The sequence below is a fragment of the Entelurus aequoreus genome, linkage group LG04 (assembly GCF_033978785.1).
Source record: "Entelurus aequoreus isolate RoL-2023_Sb linkage group LG04, RoL_Eaeq_v1.1, whole genome shotgun sequence".
In the NCBI taxonomy this organism is placed as follows: domain Eukaryota; kingdom Metazoa; phylum Chordata; class Actinopteri; order Syngnathiformes; family Syngnathidae; genus Entelurus; species Entelurus aequoreus.
This window is the reverse complement of record NC_084734.1, coordinates 41,940,247-41,955,708: the sequence shown is the minus strand read 5'-3', so window position 1 is coordinate 41,955,708 and position 15,462 is coordinate 41,940,247. Positions and strand designations below refer to the sequence as shown.

Sequence of the window (15,462 nt, the reverse complement as noted above, 5' to 3'; positions counted from 1 at the left end):
CACGTTACACACAGCATATATATATATATATATATATATATATATATACATATATATATATATATATATATATATATATATATATATTCATGAGTTACACACACTGTATACATATACTGTATATATAGTATTTGCACACGCCACACAAATCTAAAGAATATCCCTTATCTTATATAAAAATGGTGAAAGCATTGCTCGTAAAGTTATTTATTTCCATAGTTACCACATTGTGTGCCAATCAACTTTTTGATCATATTTTCCTATAAATGTCTTTTGCTGCATGTATCAAACACAACCAAGACAAAGGGTCAGGTTCTGACCCACCATGAGCGCAGAGGTGAGACAAGACACACACTTAAAAGAAAACAAAGATGACTTCTCTGTACAGTACCAACAATCGCTAGCAACACACACACACACAATTAGTACACTTCCCTGCACAGCGCCCTCTACTGTTGATGTGCTTTAAACGCATGCAGGCTTCAACACAAGCAGATTTTGCGCCACAACGAGACTTTTGTCAGTTCACATTCTGGTCAGCGGGGGGGCGCAGTCACTCGCTAACGACAAAATACAGTAAACATCCTGTGTTAACATGACAATATTATAAAAATGTCAAATAAAAAAAACAAGATAAGAGGCGAGAGGCGTTTTTTTAAGTCCCATGCATTGGCTTGTTCTGTCAGAATGAGTCCGCTCCGTCGTACGGCTTTTGGACGCACTCTTCATTAAAACGCTATCGCCTTGGCAACAGAACATGGACTCAAAATAAAAAGAAAAGGAAGAACGAATCAGCATGAAGACACGACACCTCAGAGGGGGGAGGAGCTCAAGTTGAAAAAAGTCCAAGGTCACACTGGTCAGGGTTTGCCCGGGTTAAAGGTCACCAAAAAGAGTTGCAGAGAAGAAATGTCAAACATTATCTTTAGGTCATGTTTGCTTCCTACACAAATACCGTATCCACTAATGACTAAGTACATTTCATTAAAATGTGGCTTGTTATACATTCTAATATGTTGTGTGTTTTATTAAACATTTCCCTAGGAAACACTGGCTCCTAATTGGCTTAACAACCAGCATTAATCGTCCAATGAGGAAAGCCTGAGCCGCTGAGCTCACCCAATCACAAAAACAAGAGTTGAGTGGCTTGTGTGTGTGTATGTATGTATGTGTGTATGTATGTATGTATGAGTACGTATACAGGAGCAGGTAAGAGTGGGGGGGGGGTCACAGTTCATTTCCACATGGTCAGTTTCCATGGTGACAAGAGTGACGTGTCGCTGAGCAGAGAGAAAGAGGGAGGAGTCTAAACCTCTGCTTCTTTCAGGCTGTTTCGTTCTTCATCCTGTCAGTCACTGCTGGGCTTCTTTAGAGAGAAGGCCAAGATGCCGAAGTGGCCGCTGAGCTGTTGAACCTGCAGATTGATAAGAAACAGGTGAGTCCTTGGTCATAGCCACAATGTAACCCGCCAGATAGCATCTCTTTTTCTTTTTTTTTTGCGACTACTTATTACTGCCAAAAATGGAACCGTGTGTTCTTACCACTGATACGCCATAGTGTATGTGCGCTAGTACAACGGTGGCTGTCCACAGGTGCAATAGCAGTGTCTCGTTGGATACCAAGCCGGACACGGCGAGCGCCACCACGGCAGCCATGGGCAGCAGCAGCCAGCTGAGCGCTTGGCAACGTGTGTTACTCATCTGACACACAATCAGCTTACACTGCAACACAAACACATCTTACATACAGGTTTTATTCTCGAATGTTTTGTCAAATCCTTAATTGTCGACATGTAGGAGGACACCCACCGTGACGTTGGCGAAGGCCGTTCCCACCATGAGGTAGAAGACCCTGGGCTGCAAGTCCAGGATGTTTGATGGAGAAAAAAGCACCCATGTGGTTGACAGGATGAAGAGGAGTACGGGGGAGAGGAAGGGCAGCAGGGCTTCGTACAAGCTGCTGTGCTTCAGCGAGTTACTGCGGTGAGCCCTGAACAAACAACACTGGTGCTAAGCTACATGCTGACATAAGCAAAGTCTCACTAGTGCTACAGCTACATGCTAACATAAGTAAAGTCTAACTAGTCGTAGAGCTATATGCTAACATAAACAAAGTCTCATTAAAGCTACATGTCAGCATGAATAAAGTCAAACTAGTGCTACAGCTACATGCTAACGTAAAAAATGCCACTAGTACTACTAACATTAACATGGTCACACTAGTGGTACTATTACCGTATTTTCTGCACTATAAGGCGCACCGGATTATAAGGCGCACCTTCAATGAATGGCCTATTTTAAAACTTTGTTCATATATAAGGCGCACCACATTATAAGGCGCATAGAATAGACGCTACAGTAGAGGCTGGGGTTACGTTATGCATCCATTAGATGGAGCTGCACTAAAAGGAATGTCAACAAAACAAATAGTGATTGTACAGACACTTCTACTTGCTGCTCTCTCTTCAACAACTCACTGTTCGAGTTTGTCCTCCAACTGTAGCCATCTCGCTTTGTTCCCTCGGAAACTCTGTTTAGTCTTCTTTACTCAACATGTTGCTTCCTCCACTTCCGCACCATTGATTCGTTAATGTGAAATTATCTCGTTGCTGCTCTATTCCCGTGTTCTACTGCGCGACTGATCGCCTTGAGTTTAAACTCTGCGTCGTAAGCGTGTCTCTTAATAAGAGCCATTTTTGGGTCTTTACATAAAGTTTAGGTCTCGCAACTACGGTAAGCAGCCGCCAACTTCCTTTTCCCCCGTAGAAGAAGTGCTTCTTCTTCTACGGTAAGCAGCCTTAGAAGGGGGAAAATTAAGTCGGCGTAGTTACCGTAATTGCGAGACCTGTTGTGGCTCAATATTGGTCCATATATAAGGTGCACCGGATTATAAGGCGCACTGTCAGCTTTTGAGGAAATTTAGGTTTTTAGGTGCGCCTTACAGTGCGGAAAATACGGCGGTACATTGTTAAAGAGGACCTATGATGAATTTCGTCTTTCCTGACTTCTAAATGTTGTTACAATGTTGGATACTCGTGTTAAAAAATACAAAAGCGTCAAATCATATGCTTCATGCATTTTGGCGCGAGCTTGCACACGGTTTTGGATGCCTCTGGTCGCTGGGTTTTGCAGTCTGGCTGCGTTGTGATGTCACCACAAGGTGGATGTACTTATTTAGACATTAAGTCAATGTCTCAGCCAGGCTTCAGGCTGTGAGGAAACGGGGAAAAAAAGGTAAGATGAAGTATTACTTTCATCTAATCTTGGCATCCACATCATACAGTGACATAAATGTTGGTAAAATCAGTTTGTCACACGGCTCTGTATCAATCAGTTTACAGGTGTACTTAATGTTGTGACCAAGTGAATCTATATACAGTAATGTTTATGAAGTTGAAAGGTGAAATAACTGAAAACATGTTTTATATTTTAGTTTCTTCAAAATAGCCACCCTTTGCTCTGAATACCTTTTCGCACACTTTTGGCCAGGCACGTACACACATAGGGCCCTATGGGTGCTTGAGCCCCTGCCCTTTTTTGCCTCGTCTTAAAAAGTGCCCTGTGTCTGTGTGTGTGTGTTTTTTTTCTTTTCTTTAAACAACATTAATAAATTCCTGTCAGGGATGTAAAATAAAAAATAAAAAAATAAAAAAAACTCCACGTTTTCTTGTAATACGGGGTTGTTTGAGCCTGCCGCTTCCGCCAGAGAAAGAGATAGAGGGCGAGTGAGTGAGTAAGTGAGAGGAGAGAGAGCCAACTGCGCCCCTGAGCCGGAGACGTGACAGTGGAGCAACTTGAACCTGTGAGTTACACTACCGTTCAAAAGTTTGGGGTCACATTGAAATGTCCTTATTTTTTAAGGAAAAGCACTGTACTTTTCAATGAAGATAACTTTAAACTAGTCGTAACTTTAAAGAAATACACTTTATACATAGCTAATGTGGTAAATGACTTATCTAGCTGCAAATGTCTGGTTTTTGGTGCAATATCTACATAGGTGTATAGAGGCCCATTTCCAGCAACTATCACTCCAGTGTTCTAATGGTACAATGTGTTTGCTCATTGGCTCAGAAGGCTAATTGATGATTAGAAAACCCTTGTGCAATCATGTTCACACATCTGAAAACAGTTTAGCTCGTTATAGAAGCTACAAAACTGACCTTCCTTTGATCAGATTGAGTTTCTGGAGCATCACATTTGTAGGGTCAATTAAACACTCAAAATGGCCAGAAAAAGAGAACTTTCATCTGAAACTCGACAGTCTATTCTTGTTCTTAGAAATGAAGGCTATTCCACAAAATTGTTTGGGTGACCCCAAACTTTTGAACGGTAGTGTATGTTATTGTCTAGTCGCCGTCCACTTATTCAGCATCTAATATGGGTAATATTTCAGAAAAACGCTGTATTATTCTATTATTCAATGTGTCAGCTTCTGTTTTTGCCGGACGTCGGAGCACGGCGCATCAATTGAGCACGGCACATCAATTCCGCACAGAGCAGAGCGGATCGTGCAGGACAGGAAGTAGTGTACAAAATACAAAATAAAACACCGGGTTAATTTTCAAAACAAAATGCACTGTGTTTACGGCGGATCACATTTCTCTCACAGTAGATGTTTAGATATAAAGTTTATTGTGACTTTGCTATTACTGTGTGGGTTAACAAAATAATAATAATAATAATGATAATAATAACAATAATAAGAATAATAATAATGATAATAATAATTATTATTATTATTATTAATAATAATAATAATAATAATAATTTCAGCATTCTGGCGATATAAGATGTAGGTTATCTGTTAGGAATATTACCATCTGTATTTAAACTTGATTCATGTTGATTATGCCTGCAGCACAATGCCAAAAAAAGAAGGAAAAGGAGCGCCAGGAAGCAGCTAAGGGTAGCAGACCTCTTAATGCATGGCTAAAATTGATGATTTCACAGCATTTCATGGAAGCCCTGAATTTACATTGAGGAGCATATTTGGGTATGGGTGGCCTCCATCCTACAGCCCTCTACTGGCCCCTGGTCCATATTTTTGGCCCTGTATTGCGTTTCAGTTGTTTAGTCTGAGCATTAAGTGAGAAAGACCATACGTTACAACTTGATGTTTTCATCAAGTTAAGGGAAGAAGGACAGATTTTCACATTGAATTTTTTTCCATTTGGGTATTTATTTTTGTATTTTTTTTCAAAGTTCATGTTGCACTGTTCAATGTTCAATATTAAAGTGCTTATCTTTAACAATAAATAGCCTAATAATAAACCAGTGTTTTGTTGCTTTTCATGTCTTCCAAGCCTATGATAATGTGAATTAACTCATTATGAAAATAATTTGTTGACACAAAAGAAATGGCAATAATTTTTACCTACAAAGGACACACAGCTAAGTAGTTAGCTTCCTATTAGCAAATTTAATTTTACATTAATTTCCATATTGTGTAAATAAATAAATGATAAATGGGTTATACTTGTATAGCGCTTTTCTACCTTCAAGGTACTCAAAGCGCTTTAACAGTATTTCCACATTTACCCATTCACACACACATTCACACACTGATGGCGGGAGCTGCCATGCAAGGCGCTAACCAGCAGCCATCAGAGGCAAAGGGTGAAGTGTCTTGCCCAAGGACACAACGGACGTGACTAGGAAGGTAGAAGGTGGGAATTGAACCCCAGTAACCAGCAACACTCCGATTGCTGGCACAGCCACTCTACCAACTTCGCCACGCCAAAGGCGTGCCCTTTTCTGACTTTGAGCCCCTGCCCCTCTATAATCATGTGCACGTCCCTGCTTTTGGCGTTTTCTTGATGAGCTTCAAGAGGTAGTCGTCTGAAATGGTTTTCACTTCACAGGTGTCATAGTTTTGTTTTGTTAGTTGTGCTTGAAGCTCATCGAGAGAATGCCAAGAGTGTGCAAAGCAGTAATCAGAGCAAAGGGTGGCTATTTTGAAGAAACGAGAATATAAAACATGTTTTCAGTTATTTCACCTTTTTTTGTTAAGTACATAACTCCACATGTGTTCATTCATAGTTTTGATGCCTTCAGTGACAATCTACAATGTAAATAGTCATGAAAATAAAGAAAACGCATTGAATGAGGAGAAGGTGAGTCCAAACTTTTGGCATGTACTGCAGGGTTTCCCGCAGCGCTTTGTTGTTAAGGCGGCCACCTTAACAACAAAGAGCCACCACCTAAACTTAATTCTTAACAAGCTGCTCCGCTTAATTCTGCCTCTGCCTCTGTCAGTACGTCTCTGCAGCACCCAGCATTGTCCCACCCACAGAACCATCTGATTGGTTACACGCAGAGCGGTAACAGCCAATCAGCAATGCGTATTCAGAGCGCATGTAACAGCCAATCAGCAGTGCCTATTCAGAGCGCATGGAGTCAGTGCTCAGGCAGACAAAGAGGAGAGACGGTGGGGTGAGCAGAAAGGTGTTTAGCAGGTGAGCGTAATGCAGCGGACTCTCCCCAAATTATAATAAACAATTCCAAGTCAACTACTAGTAACATCACTATGAGCCCGTTGACGTCCTAGAAACATAAGCGGCAGCTCAGCTCGCTCGCAGTCCTTGAGGTGAAGGCTAATTAGCTTTTAGCGTAACGTTAGCTCACTGTGCGGTGTGTGTGTGTGTTACGGACAGCAAAGCCCTGTCTGTCAGAGAGGAAGACAAGCATTATTGACCTACAGTTAACAACTAAGTTATTTCACTTTACCTTTTTCTGTGTGAAGCAGCAAAAAACGACATTATGTTAAATGAAGAGTTTCCTGAAGCTGTCTCTGATAGCTGATATAAAAAAATACCTGCATCATAAAGCCTACATGAACTCCATGGTGTTCAGGGATGAATAGTCTCTCCTATTGCTATTGTACTATTTTTTCAGCTATAGTTACATTAATCATTAGTAATGTAGCAGCTTAGTTTTGAATGGCAGGGTCCCTGCTATCACATGTTGATAAAAATATAACATTTACATAATGAAAATCAACTACAGGCTTCCCAAATGCTGTAATAAATTAAGCATGATGAGTTGAAAATATGTCAGCATGTGGCGCCACTTTTAACTCTTTTTTTCAAACGCTTATTGCAAACACTTACTTAAAGTAAGTCATTATTTTGACTTAGTAAGCCATTATTTTGACTTAGTAAATTACTAAGTCATAATAATGACGTACTTAGTATCTCAGGTAACTAGGACTGTTTTGTTTTTACATTACGTAAAAAATATTGTGATATATATCGTATATCGCCATTCAGCAAATGGAGCGGAAAACACAACCAAAAGTTGTAGGCTTCTTCATGCAAAGAAGCCGGCCTACTTCACCAGTCTGTAGTCTATTGCCCCCCAGGCTGAGGTGGCAGCGACGAGGTGGAGACGTGATGGCGACAGGCCGAGTTACACCAATCCTTACACCCACCCACCTCCTTCCCCGGTCCCCCTTGAAGAGTCACCACCTTAACTAACAAATTTTCTGGGGGAAACACTGCACTGTATATTTAAACAGTGTAGTTTTTAAATATACCTGTATATGTTGATACTTTTGGAAAGGGTGGGGCGTGGTTTCATTTGGAATGGGAACACCTCCACAAAAAACGGCTTGCAGACAGACTCAAAAAACGGCCTATAAATACGACCGTGAAGCAAAATGTGCACACATTTTACACCGAAGCATATCCAACACATTATCGAAACCACCAGGAAGTGTTAAAAATGTAGATTGAAATCAGCGTACGTAAGGGTTTAACGGTACGTGTATTTGTATTGAACCGTTTCGGTACGGGGGGTTCGGTTCGGAACGGAGGTGCACCGAACGAGTTTCCACACGGACATATTAAGAAGCGCACCGCACGGACGGACATACGTAGCGTAGCGCACGTTGTGTAAACAATGCACACCGAGGCACAACACACGGCATGCTAGCAACAACCGGGCTACAATAACATGCAAAAGCCAGAGCTGGAAGACCCTCCTGCCTCGTTAAGATCTCCCGTTTGGGAACACTTCGGCTTCGCGGTGCGAAACAACAATGGAGGACGAGAGGTGGACAAAGCGAACGTTTGCCAACATTGTTCAGCAGCAGTAGGGTATGCTTCTGGCAATACGTCAAACATGCTAACCCATTTGACGCGGCACCACCCCCAAGTGAACATCGCTTCAACGAAGAGAAAGACAAGCGTGGTGCAAACACAGCTCCCCACCGCATTCAAGCAGCCTCTTTGGCCAGTCAGACAGGGCTAAAGCAATAACAAATGCCGTTGGTGTTTTTATAGCAGCAGATTTAAGACCACATTGCATTAAAAACTAGATTTTGACCCACTTCTGTGGTGGAAGAACAATGAGCCCATACATCCTCTTACTGCCAAGTTAGCCAGGCACTACCCTGCCATACCTGCTACCTCCGTGCCCAGCGAAAGGGCATTTTCCACAGCTGGAGACATTGTAACTGCAAGCAGGTCTGTTCTTTCTGCAGACAGTGTGGATAAACTGATTTTTCTGGCAAAAAACATGAAGATTAAGTGAAAGTCACCAGGGTTAAAGGCCGGCGGGAAAAAAGAAAAGTTAATCTGAGGTTGAGTTGACTTGAAACTGGTTAATATTGGACTTTTTATATGTAGAAGAAAAGTTTTGTCATTGTATTTAATCTGAGCATCAACTTGAGGCAGTTTAATGTTGCAATTCATGTGTAGAAATGTTACACTTTATATGTAGAAAGGTTTTGTTAAGAAACCAATTCTGAGCCTCATCTTATTTAGTTTTAATTTTATATATGGTGACCACATTAACCCTGGCAATGGACCCTGTGTGTATATGTATGTTATTGTTATCCTTAGCATTCATGACGGCCTGCTGTTGCACTGATCAGCCTAGTGGTGGCCCACATCCATCACACACAGAGCTATTTCTATTTTTGGGCAGAATTATTATAGTGTTCCCAATGTTAAAAAGATAAAGCCATTGTTTGGACATTTGGTAAATAAATAACCAGAAAATGTATATTTTGTTGTTTTCTTACTGTACCGAAAATGAACCGAACCTTGACCTCTAATCCGAGGTACGTACCGAACCGAGATTTTTGTGTACCGCTACACCCTTAATCGTAGGTCCTCTTTAACGTAAGCAAATACTTTAGCTAAAGAGTGCAAAGTAGTTCATCTCCATGTAGTGCAAAGCTACATGCTAATGCAAACAAAGGTCCCATTTAAACTGCACACCAAATCAAGTGACAAAGATAGGATATTATGTGGGCTCTGTACCGAGGATGTCGTTGTGGCTTGTGCAGCCCTTTGAGACACTTGTGATTTAGGGCTATATAAATAAACATTGATTGATTGATTGATTGATATGTGTTTCTAAATGCTCTAAAGTGCTTCACATCTGATATTTTCGCATCAGATTTGATTGAGCCACATCAGGAGGCAGTCTGAATCGGATTGGAATCTGATCTTTTCAAATGTGACTGCAGTCTAGACGGAAACATGACCTGATAGCGTCATCATTGGGCGAGCTATGTCGTTTGTGTGCGCAGCATGATCACTTTCCTACTGAGTGGCCTAGTGGTTAGAGTGTCCGCCCTGAGATCGGTAGGTTGTGAGTTCAAACCCCGGCCGAGTCATACCAAAGACTATAAAAATGGGACCCATAACCTCCCTGCTTGGCACTCAGCATCAAGGGTTGGAATTGGAGGTTACATCACCAAAAATGATTCCCGGGCGCTGCTGCTCACTGCTCCCCTCACCTCCCAGGGGGTGATCAAGGGTGATGGGTCAAATCAAGACAATAATTTTGCCACACCTAGTGTGTGTGTGACGATCATTGGTACTTTAACATTAAGCAATTGTTTTCTTCGTCCTCCTGCAGTTGTTTTCCATCATCTGCCTACTTCGTCCACACAATAGCCACGGCACAAACCCGCTAACACGCTGTTCTGTGGCGTCCATGTTTTCTCGTGTAGTACAACTTCCTCATTTACAGAATCCGGTGTTCTGTCTAAATGAGCCACTTCGTAAAAAAAAGTTAACAGCCGTGTTTATGTATTTACGCTGCTGCCGCGTAAAAATATGCTACCATAAGTTTGCCGATTTAGATATCAGATAGTATATATAAAAAAATAATCAATTACTTGTAAGACCAGTGACTTCATCTACAAGAGGTAGCTCATTTCAACAGATCAACTTCCGGTCAACTTTGTTCGTTTACACTTTATCGAACTGTGCATGCAAGTGACATTGCAGCCACATTGCCGCCTGTACAGTTTATACTTTAATTCGATGAAGATCACATTTTACTTGTAAACTAAACAGTCAGCTGTAAAATAAAAGATTGTGAAAAAAATCTGATTTGGGTCACTTTAGCCTGCTGTGTAAACAAAGTCAAAGTCACAATAGTGTAAAGCAACATGCTAATGCAAACAAAGTCCAATTAGTGCAACGCTACATGCTAATATAAAAAAGTCACACTAGTACTAAGCTACATGTTAAAGTAACTGTAGTGCTCCAACTAAATGTTTACACAAATAAAATAAAACTAATGGCTGTATGCTAACATAAGTAAAGTCGCACAAATACCATATGCTAATTAGCGACAGGTGAAAAGCATACCTGAGGACGTTGTAAAGGCTCATGGGTAAGGTCACAGTGAAGGAACAGGCTGAAAAAGAGGAGACGGGAGACTTAAAGAGCTAGTGTGCTACATGTGACATGTGCAGTGTGTTTGACCCTCAAACCTCACCAATGATCATGAAGGTGAAGAGGTCTCTGTACAGGAAGTGGAACAGGATTGGCTGGTACCACGTTTCTACGCCGACCATTGAGGTGACCACATAGACCAGGGAGATGGTCTGGAAGGAGACGGTAAGTGGTGGCAGGCGTGCACAGGGTGACTTTGATCGTTACATCGGTGGTGAGTGAGAGAGTGAGATTGGGTGAGTTAGTGGCGAGCGAGCGTACCACTTGGCTCATGTCGTATCCCCAAGGCAGAAACAAGATGCCCGTGTTGTATTTCTCCCAGTGCGACAGGATAAAGGAGAACAGCACCACCCACAGGATGTAGTAGAGCGTGGTCACGCCCACACCGCTCTCCCCGCGCCCAAATATGGAGTAAACTGTGGCCACGAAGAAGATGCACGCCCAGCTATCCAGCCCGTGGTCAAAAAGCTCCCCCAGTGGCGTGGATGAGTTAGTGCGTCTGGCCTGTTTGCCGTCTACACCGTCTGTGCAACACAAAGAGGCGGCGTCACGTAGGGGGAGGTCACAGAACATGGAAACAGGACGTGTGGCGCTCCTCACCAAGTGTGTAGGCCAAGAAGTTGAACAATCCCGCGGTGACCCAAACCCAGCTAGGCACGTGTTGGTGGCCAAGGGCTGCGACACATTGAAATATAAATCACACACATTCTTTGTAATATTGCACATTCCTGACATGCTTGCCTGGGAAGCGCTAATGTTGACTCAGACATTGACGAAGGCCTACAACAGCTACATCAATATTGTGTAAGATTGAATATTTATACTGTTAGTGTTTTACATTACATAAGTTGTATTACTAATGCCATCTACCAATTGCTTCACTAGAAAAATGACGTGTGCCATTACAGTGTCACAGGTGCATAAGAATGTGAGTGTGTGGTGGTTGTGTGTGGTTAGCGATTACCCTGAGCTAGCATGTGCAGTTGTAGATGTCAAAAAGTGATGAGCGTCTGTTATCTTTGAAACCGATCATGTGAACCACTGTTAGTGGTGTCACTGGTGTTAGTGGTGTCACTGGTGTTAGTGGTGTCACTGGTGTTAGTAGTGTCAGTGTTGGAGCGTACCCGAGGCATTGAAGTCAAAGTCATAAAAGGCCAACATGAGGAAGTTTACCACGAGAAACATGAAGCCAGTGAAGGTGATGAGGTTTGGAGCCAACCACGTTGGCAGAAACTGAACAAAGAAACAAGACAGATGAATTTAACTCTCAAATAATAATAAAGTTAAAATAATTATTAAGATCACTTAGATGGTACAACATTGTTAGAGGGGAACTGCACTTTTTTGGGAATTCTGCCTATCGTTCACAATCATTATGAGAAATGACGTTGGATGCGACACAAGCGTCTCCTTGTGTCCTTCTCGCCATCTCCGGCCCCAAATGGCTGTCAAAGTGTACCAGCTTGTCGGAATACTTCCTCAGACTTCTTCTGTCCAGGTGAGATGCATGATTTATGATCTACAATGAACTTCTAGGGTGCAAAGAAGCGAGGAAACACCTCTGCAGTCGATTCACCGACGTCCCACTGGGGTGAGTTTTTCCTTGCCCGTATGTGGGCTCTGTACCGAGGATGTCGTTGTGGCTTGTACAGCCCTTTGAGACACTTGTGATTTAGGGCTATATAAATAAACATTGATTGATTGATTGATCATGTCAAATTGTACACAGGCTTGTGATCACGGCGCCGCTTTAAATAGTTTGTCTGCGTTAGCGCTTATAATAAGAATATCACAAATTCTTTGTTAATATTCAGATCACCGAAATGCAAATATTGTTGGCAGTTTTTGAATGATTATTTATTTGACCCTATGGGCGAAATAGAGAAGCTCCCATTGGCTCCGCTGTAATATATGTATGTTTATTTAATATTTAGAATGCATTTAAAAAATCCATCCATCGTCATGTCTTTCATAATGATTGTGAATGATAGTGCAGTTCCCCTTTAAGTCGAGAAGATCCCTATAAGGTATTACAATTGGTAAATAAGTCAGATCCTGTATATATAACTGGCAGAATTTAATTTATGTTGTGTAGTTGTTTGTGGGGTTTGTGTGTGTCTTGGATAGTTGTACGATTTATCTTCTGCATGCATTTGTAATCCAGCAGCGTTTATGGGATTGTAGCATTTTCCCTGTCAGACCACCTTGGGTTTCTCACCTTGACCACAAAGTTCCAGAAAGGGTGCATTATGTAAACGGACAGCGGATTGGAGTCCACGGCGCTGTACTGCAAACACAAAATAAGGTATGTGTGACTGTGTGTTGGCTGTCATACAACTCCCTCACACATGCTGCCAACCGACAATAACACAGTGGCGAAACAAGTTACCATTTTACTACTGGGAAAACTTGAAGTGCAATGGCACTATGTAAATTATGCAAAACAGCAGGAAGGAAGGATGACAAACCAATACTATCACACCATCACCGCAGCAGTGCATAATGCAGTCACATGTTTACAAACTGCTGCTTTGTGCACTGGAATATCATTTTTTTTAAATAACACAGTCCTTCATTGACTCTTCTTAAACACACTTTTTCCTTACTTCTTCCTTTGCCTGCAGGCGTTGTAAAGATATTAAAAAGCAACAAATATTGTGAACAACATTAAGACCTTACTGGCCTACCATTGTGTTAATTGGACATACTCTATAGCAGTGGTCCCCAATTACCGGTCCCGGTCCGTGACACATTTGCTACCGGGCCGCAGGAAAACATTAAATAATTTATAAACGACTGCATTTTCTCCGACTTAACTTTGGCCTGTCCCACTAGACACACCAATAAGCTTGTTTATAGATGTAGAATAAAACTCCTGAGAGAAAGTTGCCATTTGTTATAACTTTGTGACATGATACAATGCACATTAATGAACATATAAAATATAAATGTGACAGATTGTAGCCAAAGGCTGATTTCCATCTGCAGTCTCATTGCAAAGAAACAAGCCCAGTGCTCCCACTAATTCAGCGTTATAGTGAGTTGTATTTTTTATGTACTTATTTTTGCTGTATTTATCTGGAACAAGTGGAAAGACGGTCCGTGAAAATAATGTCTACATTAAATCGGTCCATGGAGCAAAAAAGGTTGGGGACCACTGCTTAATAGCACTAGCCACATATTGCTAGAGGTGCACAAGCAGCAGATGACCTTCTCGGCAAATAGGACTTACACAGTTAAATACATTAAAAAAACACACCTTGCACTTTTAATTTTCTCAATCAGTGCCACTCTTACAGGAAATAAAACAACGTGAAGAGTCTAAAATAAATAAATAAGAATATTGTGTTTCACTGCTGCTGTCAGCACGGAAAACATGACATTTAACAGCTTCCATTAAATGGACATGATATATCACCTCCTGGAGACGCCTGCAAAAGAAAAACTACATACAAACGCATGTTTAGCTAAAAAATGATATATCCCTTCCTGGAGACGCCTGCAAAATAAAACTACATACAAACGCAAGTTTAGCTAAAAAAAAATGATATATCACTTCCTGGAGACGCCTGTAAAATAAAACAACATACGAACGTATGTTTAGCTAAAAAAACATAACGGCGGTCGTTCATGGAAGTAATCGTTACATACATTGGTAACTCAGGAGGTAATGGCTTTCAGTAACGTATTATAACAAAATACGATTTCAAAAACATAATGTCCGGTATGACGTTAGCTAATCGTGTTTATTTCACATAGTCGACGTGGAGATAGTGACAGACAGCGAACACCTCCATACGGTACATATGCACGGCTAGCTGCGCGGCTAAGTCACACACCTTGTATTTGTCGAAGCCTGCAAGCTGCTCCTTGGTGACATACTCGTACAGAGCCATCGCGGAGCAGTCCGGCGCCTCGACGCGAGAATCAGTGAAAGGAACCAATTGTTCCTTCCCCGGTGAGAATGTTAAATATTTCGCCGCCGACGCGATGTTAAGTTATCATGGAGTCACACCGGCTGACGCCAGATCGAACACCGACTGTGGCTGCTCCTCCGAGAGGCTCCTCCTGCCGACAGAGAGCGCTACATCGGGATGCAGGTCACTAGCGCCCCCTATGGCATGGAGGACCACGATCCCAATTTGTGTGAGTACACCCATACACCGCCCTCTTCTTCTTCTTCTTTTAATGGCGGTTGGCAACCAACCTTCTGGTGTGCATTACCGCTATCTACTGAAATGGAGTGTGGACCGTGGAACCCGACTCTATATTCTTTTATTTAACTCTGTCTTTTGAAAATATGTATATAATGCTTTGTAACCTACGTTTTCTAGAGTGCAGTCCTAAACTATCTTCCACTACAAACCTAACCTTCTCTTTCACTAACTTATTTCCCAGTATTTCCCTTTCTCTATTGTATTTCCTTCCTAAATTGTATTAAAACATGTCCTACACGTTCTATCTGATGGTAACAGTCAGACAGCCCTGTATTATGTTACCCTATCAATTTCAATTAACTATTTAGCTATGTATGTCCTAATCTCATTCTAGTAATAATATATTCTTCCTTCCTATTTCTATTCTCTCCCCTCGTTACACCTACTCTCCTCTGGACTTTGTAATTACTCCCTACCTTTTGTTTACTTATTCTAATTATCTTGCTACTTTTTATTGTGTTCTATCTTAATTATGTTCTTCACTGTGGTTCATCTCCATGTTTACTTCGGTATCCCCACAACTCCTACATGAGCAGGCACCCAACTGCC

At 41.6% G+C, this 15,462-nt stretch overlaps 1 protein-coding gene across 1 annotated transcript; it reads right to left on the bottom strand.

The window, feature by feature from the left end:
- Positions 1-175: 175 nt before the first annotated feature.
- On the bottom strand, positions 176-14,831 carry selenoi (selenoprotein I). The gene is made up of 10 exons (XM_062044917.1): positions 14,536-14,831; positions 12,915-12,983; positions 11,821-11,929; positions 11,297-11,371; positions 10,958-11,220; positions 10,740-10,848; positions 10,610-10,658; positions 1,809-1,989; positions 1,542-1,721; positions 176-1,414 (listed from the first exon to the last, which is right to left on the bottom strand). Exons 1-10 carry the CDS (start codon positions 14,590-14,592, stop codon positions 1,307-1,309), a joined length of 1,200 nt encoding a protein of 399 aa, XP_061900901.1. The 5' UTR covers positions 14,593-14,831; the 3' UTR covers positions 176-1,306.
- Between the last annotated feature and the right edge of the window lie 631 nt (positions 14,832-15,462).